General features: G+C 49.6%; 8 protein-coding genes across 8 annotated transcripts; 3 read left to right on the top strand and 5 right to left on the bottom strand.

The window, feature by feature from the left end:
- Nucleotides 1–2: 2 nt before the first annotated feature.
- kap111 (Importin beta-like protein kap111) lies at nt 3–300 on the top strand (the record flags this gene model as incomplete). The annotated part of the gene is made up of 2 exons (XM_037321911.1): nt 3–44; nt 100–300. 2 exons carry the CDS (start codon nt 3–5, stop codon nt 298–300), a joined length of 243 nt encoding a protein of 80 aa, XP_037179380.1.
- A 3,381-nt stretch (nt 301–3,681) lies between these two features.
- Nucleotides 3,682–4,873, bottom strand: CGCA056_v006661 (Tryptophan--tRNA ligase; the record flags this gene model as incomplete). The annotated part of the gene is made up of 5 exons (XM_037321910.1): nt 3,682–4,139; nt 4,196–4,314; nt 4,388–4,503; nt 4,571–4,651; nt 4,733–4,873. The coding sequence occupies 5 exons, from the start codon at nt 4,871–4,873 to the stop codon at nt 3,682–3,684; spliced, it is 915 nt and encodes a 304-aa protein (XP_037179377.1).
- A 677-nt stretch (nt 4,874–5,550) lies between these two features.
- CGCA056_v006660 (37S ribosomal protein S10) lies at nt 5,551–6,610 on the bottom strand (the record flags this gene model as incomplete). Its single annotated transcript, XM_037321909.1, has 4 exons — nt 5,551–5,780; nt 5,835–6,241; nt 6,314–6,468; nt 6,551–6,610. The coding sequence occupies 4 exons, from the start codon at nt 6,608–6,610 to the stop codon at nt 5,551–5,553; spliced, it is 852 nt and encodes a 283-aa protein (XP_037179378.1).
- Nucleotides 6,611–6,985: 375 nt separating this feature from the next.
- fcf2 (rRNA-processing protein fcf2) lies at nt 6,986–7,794 on the bottom strand (the record flags this gene model as incomplete). Its single annotated transcript, XM_037321908.1, has 2 exons — nt 6,986–7,366; nt 7,591–7,794. The coding sequence occupies 2 exons, from the start codon at nt 7,792–7,794 to the stop codon at nt 6,986–6,988; spliced, it is 585 nt and encodes a 194-aa protein (XP_037180262.1).
- Nucleotides 7,795–8,766: 972 nt separating this feature from the next.
- On the top strand, nt 8,767–9,977 carry HAP5 (Transcriptional activator HAP5; the record flags this gene model as incomplete). Its single annotated transcript, XM_037321907.1, has 5 exons — nt 8,767–8,851; nt 8,973–8,986; nt 9,098–9,151; nt 9,221–9,889; nt 9,948–9,977. 5 exons carry the CDS (start codon nt 8,767–8,769, stop codon nt 9,975–9,977), a joined length of 852 nt encoding a protein of 283 aa, XP_037180261.1.
- Nucleotides 9,978–10,435: 458 nt separating this feature from the next.
- sec15 (Exocyst complex component sec15) lies at nt 10,436–13,315 on the bottom strand (the record flags this gene model as incomplete). Its single annotated transcript, XM_037321906.1, has 10 exons — nt 10,436–10,514; nt 10,575–10,828; nt 10,894–11,050; nt 11,135–11,427; nt 11,485–11,620; nt 11,673–11,782; nt 11,835–11,936; nt 11,994–12,125; nt 12,178–13,188; nt 13,265–13,315. The coding sequence occupies 10 exons, from the start codon at nt 13,313–13,315 to the stop codon at nt 10,436–10,438; spliced, it is 2,325 nt and encodes a 774-aa protein (XP_037180260.1).
- Nucleotides 13,316–15,192: 1,877 nt separating this feature from the next.
- mei2 (Meiosis protein mei2) lies at nt 15,193–17,757 on the top strand (the record flags this gene model as incomplete). The annotated part of the gene is made up of 11 exons (XM_037321905.1): nt 15,193–15,654; nt 15,707–15,880; nt 15,935–16,183; nt 16,259–16,804; nt 16,851–16,972; nt 17,032–17,062; nt 17,115–17,132; nt 17,182–17,254; nt 17,315–17,394; nt 17,446–17,560; nt 17,612–17,757. 11 exons carry the CDS (start codon nt 15,193–15,195, stop codon nt 17,755–17,757), a joined length of 2,016 nt encoding a protein of 671 aa, XP_037180259.1.
- A 290-nt stretch (nt 17,758–18,047) lies between these two features.
- CGCA056_v006655 (Uncharacterized protein) lies at nt 18,048–20,792 on the bottom strand (the record flags this gene model as incomplete). Its single annotated transcript, XM_037321904.1, has 1 exon — nt 18,048–20,792. The coding sequence occupies one exon, from the start codon at nt 20,790–20,792 to the stop codon at nt 18,048–18,050; it is 2,745 nt and encodes a 914-aa protein (XP_037180258.1).
- Between the last annotated feature and the right edge of the window lie 1,381 nt (nt 20,793–22,173).

Genomic DNA, 22,173 nt, shown 5'->3' with positions numbered 1-22,173 from the left:
CTATGGACGGACGGCTGCCAACAACAATTCAGGAGGCGGAAGCTGTAAGCGAAGTGTCTCACGATCGGTACTCCTTTCCCTATTGCTAATGATTACCAGCTTGTTCTCGCTCTTTATGAGCCAGCACCCCCCGAGGCCATTGCCCGCATACAGGAAGTATTGCACCGTCTGCAGAGATCACCCTCCGGCTGGTGGATTGCTCGCGATCTCTTGAGCCATAACGACGACAAAGTCAAGTTCTTTGGGGCCCTTACCCTCATCGTCAAGTTGAATACCGAGAGGTACACCCCCACTCCCTGACTTCTAAAAGGTTTGTACATTGTGCTCATGGCAGAATCACATAGCTCGTCTCTAGACAGCAATGATGCGTCCGAACTGTTGCAAAATCTTGTCGGTTGGTTTGTCAAATCACTCGACGACGGATCTGGTGCCTTGGTCATCAGAAAGCTTTCGTCGGCACTTGTCACTTTCTTCCTGCACTTTCCAACTCGTTGGGAATCTTGCATTCGTCATCTCTGCTGGTCCTTGTCAGAAGGTGCTCATTTGTCACAAGAGCGTATCAGCCCGACGTCGGATTTGTCGGGTCTGCTCCAAAGTCTTCACCCGCACAAACTGCAAGCTGCTTTGTGGTTTTCGGGAACCTTAGTTGACGAGTCATCTAAGGTTGAGATGAACTCAGCCAAACAGTACCACGCCCCCCATCCGCTTAAGGAAACTTTCAACTCACATTTTTGCAGTTCGGGCTTATATAATTCCCTGATGAGCAACGCCCCAGATGCCTTGGCGTTGATGTCTTATGTGCTCAATCACGGCACGTTCGCTCATCCTGCGGATAGCAGCATTCGCCGAGATTCCATGACTTGTCTGCAGGTGAGTATTTCGGCTCTTTACACACACGCGGTGGCCTTCCATAGGATAGTTTGCTCATTATTTTTGCAGTCATGGGTCTGGTTCTCTCAGCGAGTGTCCTCGCAGAATGACGAGCTAGTTGCCTCTCTCCGCACTTTGATACAGCCTGCGATCGTGGCCCTAGGCGATGAAGATTTATATGAAGTTGCGGTGGAATTACTTGCCGACGTTCTGTCCAATTACTCGGTTTTCTTGACCGAGAGCCACTACGAGTCCCTTTTTTCCCTTTTTGAGACTCATTGGTCTCATGAAAGATACCGCCGTCTAGTTGAAGGCGACTTTGAATTCGACTCGATTCAGTACGGGCAGCTTATGATCTCGCTGGGTGACTCCAAGGTTCAGAGTCTCATTCACAGTGTGGACAACCGGTCATCAAACTTCCTGGCACGCCTTCGAGGTCTGCTGTCGGCCCATGGTTATCCTGTTAGCGAGGACAAGATATTCGTTCCCGCCCTGGAGTTCTGGTCTACATACGTGGAGACCTTGACGGACTGCATCTATTCGGATTCGGATTCAAAAGCATGGGTGTCCTCAGCCACTTCTCACGTGCTCGAGGCTGTGTCGACTGTTTGGCGACGAGTGGCATATCCGCCACCCAGTGTGCTAGCTAGCTGGGATTCAGCGGATCGGGCAGGCTTTGGCGATGCAAGGAAGGATGTTGCAGACCTTCTGCAGTCAACATTCACCGTGACTGGCCCGCCCTTGATTTCGACCTTTGCAAACTTAACGCTGCAGTCTATGTCGCCCAACTCCTGGCCAGATCTCGAGGCAGCCGCCTTCTGTCTTGGATCCTTGGCCGAATGTGTCTCTGGAGACGCCGGATGTGACGACACTCTCCGAGCCGTTTTTTCCTCGCCTCTCTTTGAACTTCTCCAGGCATCGCGACAAATCATGCCAGGGCGTACTCGTCAGACGTGTATATCTTTGATTGAGCGATATTCTGATTACTTCGAGCGAGAATCCCAAAGTCTCCCGGCCGCTTTGACGTTGCTTTTCTCTGTTCTGAACGATCCTCATCTGGCAGGGTCTGCTGCGAGGTCCATTCAGAGGCTGTGCTTCTCCTCTCGATCTGTTCTGGCACCTGAGGCGAGTGCGTTCTTAGGGCAGTATCAGTCTATTACCTCACAGGGTCAGCTAGACTGTCTGGCTAGCGAGCGAATATTAGGTGCCATAGCTGCCGTCATACAAGCCGTGTCACCAGATGACGAAAGACTCGATCGCTTAGAAGTTCTTCTCTCATTTATCGAACATGATGCCCGCAGGGCAATACGCCTGCTATCGATGCCCTTGGGCTCGCCTGAGTTCCAGGGCGAGTGCGACACTCATCGTTGTTCGTCCCTGTCTGAGTTATCAGAGCTCCCGCTACACATGGCCCTGAAGTCGTTGAGGGGTCTCATCAGCATCGGCAAAGGTCTGCAGGCACCTGGAGATCTACCTCTTGACCTGGACAGCGAAAGGGAACACATCTTTGTCGACCAGGGCTCCAGACTTGGCCAGATACAGTCTAGAATTATGTCTGTGATCGTTGAGCTTCAAGCCTCTTTTCCACGAAGCGGAGAAGTGGCTGAGAGCATCTGCAATGTCTTCAAGACAGGGTTTTCTGAGTCAGAGACTGGGCCTTTCGTGTTCCCACCACAACTTATTTGCGACTACTTAGCCCAGCAAGCGTCCGAAGTGCCTCGTATTGGGCTGTTTGTGAGCACTGCCTGCTCTTTTCTGAGTTCTCTGAGAAACTTGAAAAGAAACGACGTGGAGGGCATTAGAACCAAATTACTCAGATGGGTCATAGGACTTTTGCGGCAACTGCCGGGTAAGTCAATAGTTCCAAGCCTCAGATGCAGCACTAAAGAAGCAACCTTCACAGAACCAGAGAATGACACAGAACTGGCGCAAAATGGCATCGAGTTCACGAATCGCCTGGTATCTCGCGAGCCGACTGCGCTATTTCGTCCCGAATGTCTCCCGCTAGCTGAATACTTCTTCGTATATGCATTGAGGGTGCTGGACGGACGAGAGCCTCTACCAAAGGCTGCTGCCGCCGATTTTTGGGCATGTTTTCAGCCATCGTCTCTATAATAAGTTACTAATGAGTCACCCAGGCTACGTTTGTGTCACTCAAGGATCCTGATAAGGAAGCGCAAGCGACAATTGACCATGCCGTTGCTCAACTGGGGCCGATGCTTGCACAGTCTATTGTTCAAAATATTGGCGGCAACGCCTCGAGGAGTGAGCTGGATAGGCTCGGTGAACCTTTGAAAAAGATGGTCAGCAATCAGGTAAAGGCCCGCGCTTGGCTCGAGCAAGCCTTGTTCGACCCTTCTTTTCCCGGCCAGCACATTTCGAGTGAGGAGAAGGCTGTTTTCCTGAAAAAGATTATCAAGTCAGTACTGTTCTTCGACAATATATCTCTGCGCATGCATCATAATCACTAACTTCGTATGATTGAATGATAGCCTGAGAGGCGCAAGAGGGACAGCACAGGTGGTACGAGAGTTGTGGCTAGCCTCAAGAGGATCCAAATTCACCTACGCGTCTTGATCTCACGGTCTATTACATCCAGGTTTCTGCGGGCCTGCAAATGGTGTGGAAACCTTGCAGTATGCCGGACTTTTTCTGTCCACGAGCGCAGCATGAAAGCGGAAATCTGACTGTGCCACGGATACGATATTTTCAAGTGCTGAATCCCTACAAAAAATAGAATTTTACCCGCGGGACCATTCTGTACACATTGATACAATAATACCACATCCGAAAATGTCCAGATGAGCGAGCCTACAGGCCTGTGGCTTCTCTGACAACAACCATGGTCTCTTCCGCACTTTGACGGGCCCTCTCCGCTCCTCGGGCCTCAACGGAGTCGAGGTACCTTCCCTCATCAGTCGAGATAAGGTCTAAGTATCGTTCTCGAAAACCAGATAGACCACAGATGACAGCTTCAGAAACAGCCTGCTTGAGATCCTTCAAAGAAGCTTGAGAGTATTCTTGGGCTAGGTGGGATGGGGTCCGTCCCTTGCCATCGAAAACGGACAGGATTTCCAACAAGTTTGACACCCCCGGGCGTTCATGGGGGTCGTAAGAAACTACATTTGATGAATCTGTCAAGGCGCTCATCACCTTCTTGTGGATCTCTTCTGGCCGGTCTGTGATAACAATGCGTGACCTGGAATCTTTCGCCGATTTTGACATCTTCTCGGCCGGGCGTTGTAATGACATAACCCGGCGAGTAGGCGCTTGAAGGATCAATGTCAAAGACCTTTCGCGCCTTTTCTGGGATGGCAAGACTTACGAGTGATGGTTTCAGGTGGCACAAGGTGCGAGCCGAAGGTATGATTGAAGTTGTTGGCGCATTCCCGAGCAAACTCCAGATGCTGCCTTTGGTCGTCACCGACGGGGACATGAGTTGCCCTGTATTATCGACTGAATAAATTTGCCTTCTTACAATTTCTCCTGGGTCGGATAATGAGAGAATCTAACGAACCTGTGAACAAGAATGTCGGCGGCTTGCAAAACGGGGTAAGAAAATAAGCCGAGTTTCAATGATGCTTTGGCACTCTCGTCAAGGATTGTTGCATCAGAGGATAAGGATAATTTGCTCTGTTGCGGGTAAGTCGCTGGAACTTTTGTTGCTGAAGTAAGAGAATGGGACATTGATATCACTGACCTTCCACTGCGTCATGCGCGACAGGTAACCCATGGAAGCTGTGCAGCTCAAGATCCACATAAGTTCTGTATGGGCCGCGACCTAGAACAGCGATACCGTCAGCGATATTGTTCGTGCTGAGAATTCGATCCATCAACGAAGTGACAATGCGGTTTTTAGTACCGAAGACTGATAGAACAATGTTGAACGTTCGGGATCAATGCCGGCGGCGATCAAGGCGGCCAGTGTTTCCCTCTTCCATTGTCTGAGCTGCTTTGCTTGCTGGGTCCCGGTTATGGCGTGGAGATCGACGACAGAGTACATGAGTTTACATTGATCTGCTGGTTCGCTTTGGAGATGAACCCATTGGCGGATGGCACCAGCATAGTTACCCAGGTGTGGCGTTCCTGTGGGTTGAATCCCAGAGAAGACAACCTTCTGTTTGCTCGTCGACGAGGCACGTCGGAATTCGCGCACGCCGACCACAAGTTGACGGGCTCCCGACCTTGCCTGCCGCCACATTGAGAACGAAAGTGATTTTGTGTAATGTCGAAAGTGGCTATAATACCTGGGAGCAAAAGGCGTGCCACGTACGACCTCCGGCCAAATTTGATGAGAAACGACGGATAATCGAATATATTGCTGTACCGGGGTCGCCATGTCTGCGAGAGGCTCCGCCGGGCAAAAAAGACACAACAGGTACTCAAATCACCTTCGGTACACGGCGCCACTGGGTGACCAGCTTGCGAACTGAACTGTTGTGACGGGCACACTAATAGTAGTACAGCAGAATGTCCTTAGCCTTCACCAGGAACCCCCAACATTTGGCCCAGCATACTATGCAAATGCTCATGCCGTCCGAAACTCAGGCACGGGCTGACGCACAATAGTCTTAAAAAGTACAAGGCAATTGAGCTGCCTCCTGATTTACTGCTGTCCTAACCTTACTGGGCGCTAGCCAGCAAAGCAAGGCGCCTTGGGGACTTCCGCCCAGATCGTGCTCACTCAGCCTCTTTTCTCTTCATCATCTTTTCTCTTTTAAACTGTTCCTTTACGAAGCGGCGCTGTCCTTCCGCCCGCTTACCACTGTCGGTATTAAACCGCGAGGTGGCCAGGAACTCCTCAACTTTCTCGACCGTGTCCAGACTTCTGAGCTGGCTCAGATGTTCCCACTTCGGTTCGATAGCCCCAAGTGCGTGTTCGGAGATGGCATCCATCGACTTTCCTTCACCTGGTTGAAGAACGTCAACATTTGCACAAGTAGACGTCTCACGCGAGATCCTACCTAGCTTGCCAAAGTCCCAGATGTTGGCCTTCATACCAATGCCATAGTATGCGTGTTTTTGGAGAAAAGCCAGCCATAACTGCACCGTCTCCGGGTTGCCATCGCGAATCTGGATGAGGCGACGTAGGGTGATGCGTTCGAAGTTTTCTTGAGACTTCTTGAAAATGAAACTACTGCGAGGGACTGTCCAACGTTCGGTAATACGAGGTAGCGGTACTGGACCAAAAGCTGGAAGCTTGAGATAGTATGCTGCGCGAAGGGCGAAATCGACGAAGAATTCGAGGTTTCTTATACTGAAAGAACGTAGCTGCAGGTCGCATGAGGGAATGCCGTATTCAGCTTCGCATCTCAAGGGCTGAAGATAGAGAGCCTGAACACTTCGTGGGAATCGCAATGTCGGTGACTTCCTGACGAAAAGTTAAATGTCCGCAATCGGGTGGCTCGCTTGGGATGTCGTCCTCAAAAGGTCATTGACTTACCCTTGTTGGGGATTGGGGAGGGCCTTTCTAGTAGTTGACACTCTTTCGCGAGCTTCTGCAGAGGGAATCTGGTCGATGGGCGTGTCAATGCTCTCTTCGGCGATGGGTGCTCCAGTGGCAAGAAATCGCGTTAACGGCTGTCGCTGGACGACGGCCTGCATTGGAAATGGAATGTAAGCTAAAGAACGACTCTCCGAAGCCACCCAAGAACACTTAGTGATAAAGATGGGAACGCACCTGTGGTGTTGACCGCGCCAGAAAGCGGGTTGTTGGCCGCAATAGCGATGTTACGCGCATTTTGGTCGCTGCATGGGTAACCAGATAGGATTAGAGGACTTGTCGACGACGAGACCATGAACGGCAAAGAAATCGCTAAATTTCGGGTTCCATATATTATTCATATAAGAGCACGGCCTAAGGCGTGCAGACGCATGTTGAGAATCACACTATCCGGGTGTAGCCCAAATTATAAGACTAAAGGGTTTAAGCCATTTTATTACTCTTTTTGTTCTCTCCCCTCGCATAGTCCCCTGCGAAGGTGAATGAGAATCACCTGCGACATGGAACAATAGCCAATTTATTCGACGAAAAGCGCCCGGTCAATGTAGGCTAGAAATCACGGCGTCGGAGACATTGCGACGAATAGAGGTCTCGAGAATCCTTTATTTATTTTTACTGTCCGCCACGGCGACGTTGTTCTACCAGTTTCTTGTAGAAGGCCTTCTTGCCGCTCGCTTTCTTCTGCTGGATGCCCTCGTACTTAGACCTGAACTTGCCAGAGGCCTTTTCAGCACTCAACAATTCATCTACTAGTGTCTGCTTTCTCTCCTTGCGGGTCAGGCGTGCGCTGTAAAACTCGGTCGGCCCTTCGACGATACGTCCAATGTGAGCATAACGAGGCACTTTGGCCTTCAGAGACTCTTTCTTGTAGTGTCGCTTCGGGTCAATGGCAGTTCCTCTCATATGCAGGATTTGTAAATCCCGCTTGAGTTCTGGATCATTGGGGTCCGTCTTAGGGATGCCAAACCAACGAGGGCCAGCGTTGTCAAGATTCTGAGAAGACGCGTCAGCTTTGCTATACTAGGATAAACGACCAACAGAGACATTAAACGCGAGGGCGAGTTTCGCTTCAGAGTAACTATGAAATAGGAGTATCATTTGGGCGTGGCGCGGCAGTCCAAGACGGATGCCGACACCACATCAACAGAATAAGCAAGGATTGCTTCTCATCACGAGATGTTGGGGCGAGATGATGGTGAAAGTTGCGAAAAACGTACCTTCTCTTCTGTCGGCCTAGGATCACGAAGCGTGAGGCTCTTCTGGTCTCGTACCGTTGGCTGGCCCTGGTGCTCCGCGGTTGGTTCTGTTGAAGCGACCGCGATCAAGCTGCAATCCTTCGGCTGTGACGACTTCTTCGTCAGTAGCCGGCTGGCCGCTTGTTTCAAGAGTTCGTCAAGACGCTCATCGCACAACTCCGGCATAGCGGTGAAGTACGATTGGACTGATTGAGTCGAAAAAGAGCTCAACGAGCAATCGAAAGGAAGGACGGATTAGCGATGTAAAAGAGATTTTTTTCTTTCTCTTCAAATGGAGCTTCCTCGTAAAAGTTGGGGCTAAGTGGGGCGTGTAATCAGGAAAGGTGCCTTGGACGGGGACGAACCTCCGATTGGATTACGCAATGTGTCGGGGGAAAAATCAGCCGCGATTGAGCCTCGGCGGGGGCCGCGGGCGCGGGAATCTGACATGAACCAAGCTTCAGGTTTACACTCCTAGGACGACATTGCGACCTCGTAGTAAAGCAACACAGGCAGATAATACAAACAATAATGCACCTGCGATTTCGCTGGCTGACGGTTCGATAAGGTATAGATGCTAAGTACCATAATGCCTTAGGTATCTATCAGGCACAGTGTAACACACCATACGGCTCCAAGCCACGTCACTCTGGAGCTGCTGGCTAGCGTCATAACGCCTTAAATGATTAGGTGCTGCACAGCTGTAGGTACCTGACAAGAAAAAACAAAAAGAGAACGCTAGCTAGACAAGGGATCGTTCAAGCGAATCGATAACCATTGCTCTGAAGCTGCCGATGGACTGGTTGTCCCTCGGTAAGGTGCCCGACCACATAAGGTAGGTCGGAGGTGGCACGTCAGACGATGAACCGACCCAGCATGCAAGTCGCCAGGCATACAGCACCCATGTGTGCGCTGCAGAGCGGGCAAGTACAAATGCCAGCCATCGGAACCCCACGCACCAGCCAGTTTATCCTCCACTCCCATCTCAGCCTAGCCACACGCCTCGCTTCACTTCGTCCCGATTACGTCCTCGGGTCTCCTCCGTACAACCAAGCTTCCGTCCCTAGTCAACAATCGTGGTGCCCGCGCTACTCACACCATACACCCAACGCTGCAACAATCTCAACCTTTACAATAATCATCTGCACATAGATCGAAATGGACCCTCAGAACCAATCCGGCTCTCACGCGCAGCAAGGCCGCGCCCAGCCTGTTTACGATACGTCTCATGGAGGTCACTACGGTAAGACAGCTCTTCGCGCAATTCAAACGCGTCAAGCCCGCGCGTGCCTGCGCAAAGCATCCCCGTCGCTGTCGCTCGAAGCACATGTTGTTGCCACTGCTGACTTCTGCTCTGCTACTAGGTGCAAGTGCTGCGGTTCGTATTTCACTTCAAACAATCGTCCAGCGGCTATCCAACCACCGGTCGCGGTGTTGTTTGGCGCTGGTTAGCTTCTGATGATTCGGTCACCTCTGACAATATGAACAGCTCTCTGCCCAGGGCTTTGCTCCCGCCGAACTGTACACCGGTCCATGGGCTAATGTGCGTGCCCATCAAACTCGAGAACACCCCTCCTACTTGATTTGCTGACATGCGCCTCAATCGCAACAGGTCCACCAAGGCCTGACGGGCCAGTACAAAGACATCCTGACGACTTACTGGCAGCAGACCATTAACCACCTGGAAAGCGATAACCATGACTACAAGCTGCACCAGCTGCCTTTGGCGCGGATAAAGAAGGTCATGAAGGCCGACCCTGAAGTCAAGATGATATCGGCAGAAGCACCCATTCTCTTCGCCAAGGGCTGCGATATTTTCATCACCGAGTTGACAATGCGTGCCTGGATCCACGCCGAAGAGAATAAGCGAAGAACCCTGCAGCGGTCTGATATTGCATCTGCCTTGGCCAAATCAGACATGTTTGACTTCCTGATTGACATAGTTCCTCGAGAGGAAGCCTCTTCTCATGCCAAACGAACAGCAGGCCAGGCTGCCCCTGCTGGCCAGGGCGTGCCGGCGCAGGCAGCTTCCCAGATATCAGGCCAACACGGCGCTATTCCACAAGCTGCCAACCATTCCTCCTCATCTCATCCTATGGCAACGACCGACTACGGACTCGCCGGACATGCTCTTGGCCCCGATCAGGACTATCGCCAGAACCCCAACATGTATCCTGGCCAAGTACAACCTGGGCCTTCTGCGCCATATGGTCAGGCGCAGCAAGGTATGTACGGCGAAATTGAGGGAATGTACGGATACGGCACCATGCAACCTCAGCAGGTTAGTTGACTGAAGGAGAACACCAGCTTTGAAAACAAAAGACTGACAAGTCCAGCAGCCGCCCATGTCGTCGGAGGAGTTTGAATAGTGGCGGACCGACTTGGACATGAAAAGGCGTAAAGGAAAGCTCAATCTTTACGTCGTTTCGAGGCCCGCATGAATCAGAAAGGCGATTGGTCGGTGAGGGAATGAGCCGCTCTCGGTTTTCTCCCTTTTTTTTTTTTTTTTCCTTCGTGGCTTTATTGGTGGCGTCGTGGCGTTCGAGGCTTTCCGGCGACCGTAAGGGTTGACGATGGAAACATCTAACACGTTGGTAAACGGCGTTCCTTCGTCAAGGTTTTGTACCCAGGCACGGTTGATGAAGCATGTCCTACATATATGCCAGTCTAATGACGCCCTGATGATAGAATTATTCAGTTGCTTCAGTCAGAAAAGAAAAAGGTCACACAGCTGGCAATCTGTAGATGGCAGGTATGCCAGTCTGCCAGTCCATCGATGATCCTGAGCGTGGTTCGTGTACACTGTAGTCTCCAAATACTTCGCGACTCATTTCATGATGCCAAATCGTGATGAGAAGTTGGCGAGAGGGGCACTCCGAGTAGGGCCCTGAGCGTTCGACGTAAGTCTGCATAAATGTCAGTTGACACTTGGATTCGAGTTGCCTCATAAGAGTCGAAGTACATACTTCTCTAGAAGAATTGGCCCATTCATGGCGTCGACACGTCCAAATTTCTTGTTCCGGATGGAAATGTCAAAGAACTCGTCATGGTTGTCGGACTGCATCAAGTTCACGGTTTGTTGGAGCTCGTCTAGATTCTCTCGAAGCATCGCCCCATTCTCCAGACTTTCGACAAACTCTGTTAGATACTGGACATCTTTTGCGAGTGCAGCTACCGCATTGGTGTTGATATGCTTGACGTCGGGAGACAGCGGCAGTGCCTGTGGGTTTGTGGGTCAGCCTGTCAACAGGGAACAGCAAGGCTATGGGGCATCAATTGACGTACAAGAATCTTGTTGGCAGCATGACTGAGAGCATCAAAATAGATAAGTTCCTTGATCTCCCGTGGCAAGCCCAAAAGCGTCGAGTTCATAATATTGGAAAGGTATCGTGTCATGGTCTGCATGTAACTGCTTGGGTCGGGGGATGTAGTTGATGCCATCCTACGCCGTGTTGTTAGTTTCGAGAGCGAAAAGCAATGAACTACTGCGGCCATGTTCCCCGGGAGCAGCAACAGCAACACATACCAGTCGTACTCCGCAGTATCCACGAGGTCATCGATCTTGGAATTGACGAGCTCGAATATGCGCTTCTCGGCAGTCTTCTTATTGTTCCGGAATTCTTCTGTGGCCACCAGTGTAACGGGGCCACCAGCCGATGTCGATGACCTTGCTCTGATGAGCAGCTGCTCCAGTTCCTGGCATGCTGCCTCAAAGTGCTCCAAGTTGATCAATATTTGCACGATTTGGCCCAGATATTGCGAGCTAAGTCTTTCAACGAGGGACTTGCACACTTTCTCTGTCAATAACTCGTCAAGTGACTAGAGTGTGCTCGATTAGTTGCCAACTCTCCAGAGTCACGTTAGTGAAGATCGTACCTTGCGGAGTGTCTCGTCAATAACATTGGGATGCTGAAAATGATCGTCGGAAAAGAAGTAGAACTGGTTCAAGAAGTTCCGGATATCGATGCAGCACAAGGGGTACATTTGGGAAAAGGGCAGGACGCATGGGAAGCTAGACAAGCATTAGAATGATGAGGCATAACTAGCGTGAAGGATGGGCTTACCTGAGCTCTTCCAGGGTCTTTTCTTGGGAGAACCAGCTGACATTCACCACCTTCTCGTACTCCTCGCGCGTATTGATTGCCATGGGCATGTAGTCGTCTGTTGAGACGATCTAAAATCCTCAGCTACGAACTATTCCCTACAAGCGGGACATCGGCGCTTACCTCTTGGAAGTCTTCGCTGAAACGGCGCTTCAAAAGCTCTGCATACTTGTCGAAAAGTTTGAGGAGGAAGTTGTCGAGCATAGATACAGAATAGCCCCATCCCTAGATTTGCCTCAGCATTAACGGAACTCCAGCGTAACGACAGAGCGGGAAAAGTACCTCCATGGTTTGGATGAATAAAGCTATGACGCCCTTGATTTTGAGGAGGATCTCGGCATTGCTCACTTCGTTCAGGGCTTGCGAAGTCAGAGTGATGGCGGTGTGACACATCGAGTCCCATAGCTCGTCCACCTGTGGTAGTTCAGCAATTTGAGGCGCGGCAGTGTCGTTTCCCCCTACTCACGTCGATGGCGGACCGCAGATGAGGAGCCCGGCGCATTGTGGCCTTTTCAATAATGGCGAAGCCTGCGATGCCCTCGAGCAAACTGCTGAGTGAGGTTTCATCGTCTGCCACTAGTCCAACGGTACTAGGCAATAGAAGATCCTTCTGTTGCCTGCGGGTAGTAGCGTATTCTGCTCGGAATTTCTCGTTCTGTCCGAGGGCGTCGTGGATGTGGAGGCACTCGAATAGAGGCGTGAAGTCGACCTGCAGCTCCTCATTGTCCAACACGTCAAACTCTTCACTTTCATCAAAGACGAGCTCAATGGAGGAGTTGAGCTTGAATTTGGTAAGGTATCCGTCTTGCTCCACACGTTCTCTTTGTCTCGCTCTCCTCAGTTCGGTATGGTAGAACGCAACCTCGCCGAGGAACTGCGAAGTTTCGCGGATTCGAAAGAGCCAGGTATTCAGATCCGCCATCACAGCTTCCGAGATGATCTTCTGCGATGCCGGAATAGACTTCTGGATTACGTCGGCAAGCCTATGCTGAGTTGCGTACTTATTCTGAATGGTCGGTATGAGGTGCTCGTTTTGCAGGTCATCGAGGGACTTGAGTGCGGCGTAGTACTTCTTCTTGCGGATCAGATCGTGGGCATGGTTGACTGCGTGCAGAATCTTCAGAGATTCTTTGAGGGCTTCGGAAGCATCGGCGATGTTCTGGCGCACAGCGCGCGTGTCGACGAGGGCTTGCTTTTGGTTCGCGAGCTTTTCGGTGCTTGCTTGGATGGACTGATTTAGCCTAAGGATCTCGGCCGTCAAAGCGACGGTACCTTCGCGGACAGTTTGTAGCTGGTTGACGGAACCCAGAAATTCCTCATGCTTCGTCAAGCCGATCCGCTCAATATCAGACTCTCTATCCTCGGCATATCTTGCGAGGTTCTGTGTGAGTGACAGCGTTCGATTCGAATTGGAGGCGTCTTTGAGCACGGGGATAAGCTGGTCCAGGAAGTCCGAGTCTGTGGAAGTCAGAATGATCTAAGGGTTGTTGATAAATCAGCATCGCCAGCATTCTAGAAGGGAATGCAGCCAAAGGTAAAATGAGGTGCCCAACCTGCTGTACAGCAGCACCATAGTCATCATAGGTCTGCGGGCGACGGGGCATCTTCGTCCATAGGCTGCTAATCGGAGCCAGCAGTACTGTCGATGGCTCCTTGTTGCTATCTGGTGTGCTCAGGCTGGCTGCGTCCCTTTGGTCTCTTCGTTTCCGTCAGGCCACCTTTGTTACCTGCGATTCTGTGGAAAACAAAAGCTGTGTAATCAGAGATAAAGTGTTGATTGAGACACGTTTATGAACAAGGGTAGGGTGGGCTAGCATAGGCTTGAGATCAAATGCTGGGGAAGTTGTGTTGATAGAGGGTCAGAGGTTTGAGGCTCTTTGGTGGACCTCCGCTAATGCAGGTGCAGGGGAGGAAGCAAGTGCGCACCCTGAGCCGCAGCGTTTTACCTACAGCCCCACCCACCAGGTACATTGCACCCGCCAGTAGGTACCTTCTGAGAACGTGCACAACAACTGACCTTCTACCTAAGGTGCACTTCCAACCTCCCGTCCAGTGTAGACTGGCGCATTCTTCAGATGGGACATCCTGGAACATAAGCACCTATAACCATAGGTATATAAGGGGTGCTCTCACTTGTCTGGTCTGTGGAAGCGTCTTTCGTCATTCAATGCCCCTTCCATCTCTAACATTACATCAACCCAGCCTAGATCAATACACCCTAGAATATTGACGATAACTTATTGAAACATAAGTCTCTAGCTACCAAAAGACAGTTACATCTTGAAGTACATCAGTTACATTTATGGGAGGCAGCACCAGCTAACATCAGAAGGCAGCAAGATAGAAGGTTGAGCAGGCATCTTGACTAGAAACACAGATGGCGCACTGGGTGCTTTGGTCTCTACCATCTTGGAGCTGGAAGTATGGCTATCGTGTATCGCAGAATGACGTGGTCTGTATGTGTCTGAACTGCAGTTGTCGGCCGTGAACTGGTCGTATCATCGTAAACAGGACAGAGGAAGGGTGGTAGGGAAGGTAGGGAAAGGAGAGTGCCTTCCGACAGAGGCTGAGCTCCACGCATGTCATGGGAACTCTTCAATTGCTTCCTCGGAGTAAGTCAGGTAGGCAGGGTTAGTGAGGAGGCACCTGCCCTACCTAGGTAGGTAGGCAAGGTTCCTTACCTATGGTAGGTAGGTTGGAAGATGTAGGCGTGGAAGGTGCAATCCACCTATCCTGCAAATATCATCTTTACAGGGAAGGAAGGAAGGAAATGCGACTGCCGCATACAGGCCTCGTATCTCAGTACCTTCGCTAAACCAACAGCACTTACTGTGGTTTTCTCGTTGGGCACTGCGCCTTCTAATTCCACGCACACAACGTTCGCGAAAAGGAAGGAAGCGGGAAAGCCCATCGCCCTCAGCCGACCCTGCGAGCAGCCCTCGCGCGCCCTTCCTCTCCTTTACCTCATCAACCTTTCAGTCTCATTATTCCTCTCTCCTTTCCTCTCCTTTATTGTTTCTTGCCATTCCATCGTTTGAGATACTCACCCGTTCAGTTTCTCAATATTTCGCCAAGCAAGGACAAACACTCAAACAACCCAAATCTGTCTTGTCTTGTCCTGCCGTTTCTGGCGGCAAGGCTTACCTTACTTATCCCCAAGTCTAGGCCCACACAACTCGGTGTTCTCGATCTCCATTCCATCCGCAGTCACAGATCTACCTTACGGTGTATGCTGCGGGGTGTTTGACTGGTTCTCGAGGACAGGAAGAACGGCATCAACTTTGATATTCAAAAGCCTCGTTTCTCCGATCAGGTACGTGATGACAAGCCTTTGCCTCAGCTACCCCCTCCCTTGCCGGATGTGGTGATTGGGACGCCACTACTTCTGTCTTCTCTTGTCCACCCTTCCTCTACTCCGACAGGGAAGTTTCATTCTAACTGTCCTCAATTCGCGCCGTAGAGCAGGGACACGGCACGCAACATGGCGCACAACCGCGAGTCGGTGGTCTTCAACCCGTCTTCCCCGCGGTCTTCTGTCGGAGGAGCCGAGTCCTTCAAGGGAACTCCAGACACGAGACTCACGGCTTTCTCTCCAGAAGAGGGCTCAGCGAGATCGTCTCGTCTCCTCAAGTCCCTCGGACAAGATTCCCCAGACACCACGCCGTCTAGGTTTCATTCCATCGCCTTTGGTGGGGCAATTTCCAATGCTGACAAGGACCCGTTCGTTACTACCACGTCGAATGTTGCTCTTCAGAAGCTTTCGCCGACAGCCTCAGCTTTTCAGCCTTTTGTCGGCCCCGTTGCGACTCCTGATCATGTCAGGCGCAGGAACCGCAATCTGTTCTCGCCCAGCCAAAAGGAAGAGGGCGAACTGTCACAGTACCTCAGTATTTGGTCGTCTAGTCGGACTGTGAACGGAGCTGATCTTATGTCGTGTTTCACGGTGAGTGTCGATATCTCCACAGGTAATTTTGCGCCGACTGACACCCAGCCAGAAGCTCCAACGCTTAGGTCTCTTAGTTCAAGAGCCAAGGCAGATCCATCATCGGAGTGGGAGGGCTATCGTCCATTTCGGTGACATACGTGATTCTGTTCTGATCCACGACAATCTGCACCGCGTCCAGGCAGACTTCGAGGTGGAGTACATGTCTGAAGCTCATTTTTCCGAGGTACATGCTGCTCGTCCCTCCCACCCGAGAACAATCCTTCTGACTTTTACGCAGCACGCCGGACAGACCCCTATGAAGTGTGGCTCGTGGGTGTCGATCCTGGCCATTGCCACACCTTTGGGAGTCCTTGACATATCCCGCCTTGAAGCAGTTGTCAAGCGTCATCTACAAGCAAAGGGCCATCTATTGGCCTATCACACGCAACAAGTACACGACGAGGACACTTACAAGGCTTTCGCAGAGTTCAGCGATGCGTCAGAAGCCTTGTCTGCGGTCGTCTCGCTCGACAACAGAATCATCGAGGTATGCCATCGAGTTTCTGGCCTCTAGAAAGCTCTTCCTCTCGGCACCTGCACCAGACGCTAATTTGACTGCAAGGGAGCACACATCAGTCTGTCTTCCATTGACACTGGCGATGAATTTCAGACAACTCACGAGGAGCCTGGTGGCTCCGTCGAAGCTCCTGGCCCCCTCCTTCCTAGCCAGGACCTGACAAACGCCTTCCAGGCTTTGGCTATGTCTAAGAACCCGACGCAGATGGGTATGTCGCCACATGGGACAAGTATGATGGGACCAGGCTCCACGTGCCCTCCTTTCGGAATCCAGGTCCCCCCATTTGCGATGTGGCCGATTCTGTGCCAGCCGCAGTTCCAACCGGGAATGGGATATCTCCTCGATGGTGGTTCTCGCTTGTCATTGCCGCCAGCTACGTCGAGTCCTGCTGGATTCCAGTTTGTTAGTCCGCTCTTCTCGCCTCAAGCACGAGGTCTGTCTACGGCTGGATCGATGTCATGCAGCCCAAAACCCGAGCCTCGAAGACAGAACGCCTCCCGTGTTAACAGGTCCCCGTACTACAACGTTACAAGCCATCACAACCATGTCGACGTCAATCGCATCCGCGAAGGAACGGACGTCCGCACAACTGTACGTAGACCAAATGGATCCGACTTTCAAAGCTGACTGTGTCCAGATCATGCTTCGTAATATTCCCAACAAGGTTGATCAAGCCATGCTCAAGCGGATCGTAGACGAGTCCAGCTGGGGAAAGTACGATTTCATGTATCTGAGGATCGACTTTGCGAATGACTGCAAGTACGTTCCCCCTCTCATCCCTTCTCGCTTTGCAAAGGCTAACCGCAAGATTAACACAGCGTCGGATATGCGTTCATCAACTTCGTAGACGTGAGTGTTTTTCTGACCTTGTGGGAAGGCCGAGTGCTAACAAATCATCCAGCCGCTGGACATCATCGATGTCGGTGAATACCCCACAGCCCAGCGGTGCAGTGCTGATATAGCCACAGTTTGTCAACACAAGGGGCAACCAGAGATGGAACTGTTTCAAAAGCGACAAGGTCGCCGAGATCTCCTACGCCAGTGAGTCATCCAGACTTTGAGTTGCAATGTCGAACCCAGTCGCTAATCAGACACGTGAAGCCATCCAAGGCAAGGATTGCTTGGTTCAAAAATTCAGAAACAGCTCTGTCATGCTTGAAGCAGCGCACTATCGTCCCAAGGTACGGTTCTGCATTCTGCTGAGATGGAAAGTTCTGCTCATTATCACGCAGCTGTTTTACACATCCAACGGTCCCATCCCGGAGCTTGCTGGAGAGGAAGAACCCTTTCCCCAGCCAGACAATCAGTCCAAGATGAAGCGAAGTTGCGAGAATGCAGAGCACGTCGGTAAGACAGACGAGGATTTTGAATGGCAATAGATACTCACACGAGACTCAGGTCTTTTCACGCCCAACGCTGGCCAGCATTTCCGTGACGAGCAACGCCGTAGACGCTCGCAGTACGACCGAGGAACAAGGCTGGCCGCCCTCGAGGAACACGACTTCGAGACCAATATGCAGTCATACATGTACCACCAACAGTGAGCGAAAAAGGATCTTTGGACGACGCTTGGTCGTCATACTGTCTGGGAGATTAGCATGAAACTGGGTTGTCCGAACGCATGGGCCCACAGCTTTGTTTGCTATATTACAGGAGCTTTCTGGAGGCGTCAACCATGTGTAATCATTAATAACTAGCTAGAGCCCGCAGACATATCATGGCTGTCTACTCTGATACTCTCATCCCTAGACCGACCGAGGACCCGATACTTATTTCTTTGCAGTCCCACTGGATGCACTCTTTTTCGGCTTCCACAATCAGAGCCAAGTGCTGTTTAAGGCGGGTACTCCGGCAGGGCAGGAAGTGGCTTGCGCGTTGTCAGCGAACCAACTCCACGACTGGATGGCAGGAACCTTAGATCCGGCACTGCGATTGGGGGCGTCTCCAGAGACGAGATTGCTGGTGGACAATGTTCTGTAACCTGGGTGGGAGAGTCTTGGGCTGTCAAGGGTTCATCTGTTAAAAATCCTCCCTCCTCTGTGGAAAGAGTACTGTGGCTGGAAGAAGAGCATTGGTAACCAATGTCTGGCTCATTTCCGAGATACTGTACGTCTCGGACATGATCTGTCCCCGAGATTTGATCTGGGTCGGGCACAGCCTCCTCATCGATGTAGGAACCGTGTGCCCTGTCCGATGTTGGCGTGAGTAGCTGACGGTGCTCATTCGGCGCTTCTACTAGAGATGGGCCAGTGTCGAAGTGACCGCCGTCGCTGCATTCAACAAGCCGCCCAAACTTGTCATACCGAGGGGTGAAAGAGCTATCGACATTGCGATCAGTTGGTAGGCCTGGTAGGGGGTGGTTCAGGCTTGGGGATCGATAGGCATCAAAAGAGCCAGTCAAGATGGGTTGCGCCATAGCTCTCGAGAAAATGACTAATACAAGGCAAGAAAGTAGGAGAATGGCCTGTACAATTGCCATTCGCTTCTGGAACACCACCTCGTCGGCAAGAATGTTGAGTCGTGAGCTCAGCGCCACGGTTTCTCTCTGTGATTGCTCCCGTTGACTTTCCAGTGCAATGACCGTCGACTGCCAAATTTGGTCGTATTGCTGGCGTACTGTCCGCAGCTCTGAGAGAACAGTATGGTTTAGACTGTCCAAGAAAGAATCAATTCTGGACAACTGTTTTCTTTCGGTCAAATATTGGGTCGCCTGCAGCGAACGTGATTGATCTTCGATGTACTTGAGTGATAAAGTCACATTGGCTTCCAGTAATTGCAGCCGCTTACTGACAGCCTTGAAAAAACTCTCCTGCACAGTAGGAGAAGCAGGGGCTGCTGTTGAGTTATTCTTGGATCGAGACTGAGCATTGGTCTGCGATGTTGCTTTGGTCGGGGAAGAGCTGGCATTCATATCCTCAGTCCCTGCTCCTACTGGGCGGGGGGCCGGCGGCGTGTTGATTTGGTGAGAAGTTGCAGAGGCCGAAGCCGCTGTCAATTCGGGGCTAATCTCTGGTTGATTGCCGCTGATGATTGTGGCGACAGGTAGTTTGTTTTCTCCCATGTGCCCATTGGGGATTCCGGATGCCGACTTCTTCTGAGCGTTGGGCCCTTTGTCGGCGATATTGGCTTCTGACAATGGTGACGTCGCGATCATTCCTGCGACGGGACCCCTTGTAAATTTCGGACAAGTAAAATTATCCCAAACAGAGGATCTGAACAGTTTGAGTGGCTGGAAAGGGTCCATTGAGTAGTCAAGATCGCAAGCTGTTATGGTCTCGCCCGAACGGCCTGTTGAAGAGAGAGATGTGCTATCCCACGCTGCCGAGTCGGCGGCCGCATCAGAGCTACCTACAGAGCCGGAAATGCTCTCTGGCGGTTCATCAGCTACGTCCTCTTCGTCGGCGGGTGTCTCGGTGTCCTTCCAGGACTCCAACATTCGAGTGCCATGGACTCGTAGTAAAGACACCGGGCAATAGTACTCGTTCCCATAGTGGCTCAAGAACTCAACGCGGACATACTTTGCCCAGATCAGAGGGTTGGGTACAAGGAAAGGCTGTATGTCTCGAGAGTTCTTTGCCTCGAATGTGCCAAGGTCCTTCCACTTGTCGACCTTAACAGGATATCTGTCGCTGACACTGACTCGAAATTGCCGGATCATGCTCGAGAAGAATTCAAAGTTGGCGAGCACCACAGTGTCAACCAAAATGTCATCGCTCAGCTCCACGATAACGAACTTGTTTTCCGCCGAACACTCTAAAAGCATATAGGAATCCTTGTTTTCGACTAAGATGGCTTTCGCATTCTTCGCACCCTTGTTTGTCTTCAGAACTGTGGCACCAGCATCAAATGACGAGTACGAGAATCGTTCTTTGCAAGTCTTCCCAGCATCCTTGCTTCGATCGTATTGGGTCCTGCCATCGTCGTAGAGCACCGGTTCTTGGAGGTCTGACGCTCCCGGCTCAGTTGGTAATGCTTGCGGCGCCGATGCAATGTTGTTGATTTTCTCCGAGACAACGTCGAAATTTAGATCAATCTCGCCATCGTCACCCAGACTGTCCAGCCCCGAGGTCTTCGCTGCTCCATCATGATCTTCACCTCGATCATATGTCCGGCGACTTTTCAACTCGGATGGATCCTGCCCGGCCTTGCGAAGCATCATCTCTTTCCAGTCTTCGAATGACATGAAGAGCCTTGGGCTTGGTTCCTCGTCGCTACTTATGTCCGTGGGCGAGGGCATCGAAGTTCCGCTCAACGAAGAATTGGCGGCGGCATCTGTCGTAGTTGTCGCATGTTCGGCGCTGAGCTCGGCTGTTGGATTACCCGCGGCGGCATCATAACCAAGTCCTATTCCGTCTGTTGCGGCTTTCTCTCCAGGCCAGCTAGTTTTCAGACACTGCTGTGGGAGGGTGTGTGTGATGTAGTTAATCGTTTTAAATTCGCAAACGCCCACACATGCGTCCGCGGGGTGAGTACTGGATACGGTCGACGGTTGAGCTGACGATTGAACGCAAAGATGTAGGATAAATGCGGCGACGACGGGTAATTGCCTATGCAGCAAGTCCGGGCCGTAGAGCCGCATCTTGTCGCCGAGGCTTTGGCGACAATAGAGCAGGCAATGGCGGTTTGATTGGGTCGTTCATGATACGACAGGCAGCGCGATTATTGCTATAACCATTTGACCGGTTTGTAAACCGTCACTTGGTAATGCTGCGTCTGTGAGTGTGTACCCGGGGGTCAAAGCGTGTGGCAGGCTAATGCTAGACCCCCTACTCACATAAGGGGCGAAAAAACAGGGTTTCTATATACTTTTATATATATATATATAACTAAAAATAGTATTTTTAGTATTAGCTATTAAATGAATAAGTTTTAATAATATAATATTTTAGCTTTAATTATATAATATAATAATAAAAATAATATTATTATATTACTCTTAAGTAAAGCTATTTAGCTATATATATAATATCCATATATTTTATTTAAGTATTAATAGATTTTAGAAAATAACTAGATTATTAAGAATATATTATTGATAATATATCTCTATTTTTTTATTATTTAAATTGATAAAGGTATTATTACAAGTTATTTTCTATAATATTACTAATATAAAAACATATTAACCTTTTTTATAAAGTAATATAAAGCGCTTAATATATTATTATTATAAGTATTAACATAATTAGTAGAGCTAATACTAATAATAATAGTAATTTAAGCTTATTAATATTGATAACATTATTATTAATTTTAAAATTACTAACTAAATTAATATATAAAGTAATATTGTTACTATTTCCTTTAATAAAATTATTAATATTATTATAGACGTTTAAGTTATTATTATTATTATAATACCTTCTTATAGCTAATAATATAAGTCTACCTCTATAATACTTATATTACTGTATTATTTATATAGCTCTCAGCTAGCTATTATAAATGTTACTTAAAACTTATACTATAATAACTTCTAACTTTTCCTTTTAGCTAATAGCTTATAAGTTATATAATTATAATCTTATAAATTACTATTTCTAGCTTTGGCTTTATTTCTCCTACTTATACTTAAATATATTATTATAATCTTATTACTTTTAATATTACTTTAATAATAACTTTATAACTTTACTTAGGTTTAATTACTATAGTAGAGTTTTTTTTAACCTTCTAACCTACTTATTAACTTTTTTTATATATTTTCTATTAGCTTAGTTATCTTTTCTACTACTTATACTATCTCTATTTAAGCCTTCTATTAACTAAACTAGTATTTTTATAGTTTATGTTTATTAATAATACTTATAGTATTATAATAGTTAGCTTAATTAAGTAATCAGCTATATTACTTTACTAAGAATATTATTAAAATAAGTGTAAATATTAAGATTAATAGTAGATATATCTAGTTTTTTAATAAAAAGCTTTATTAAAGTAAATAAGTAGCTTTTATATTA

Source organism: Colletotrichum aenigma (genome assembly GCF_013390185.1).
Source record: "Colletotrichum aenigma strain Cg56 chromosome Unknown KSG_Cg56_contig04, whole genome shotgun sequence".
Taxonomy (NCBI): Eukaryota; Fungi; Ascomycota; class Sordariomycetes; order Glomerellales; family Glomerellaceae; genus Colletotrichum; species Colletotrichum aenigma.
Note: the sequence above shows the minus strand (reverse complement) of the source record. Positions and strands in the feature narration are given on the sequence as shown.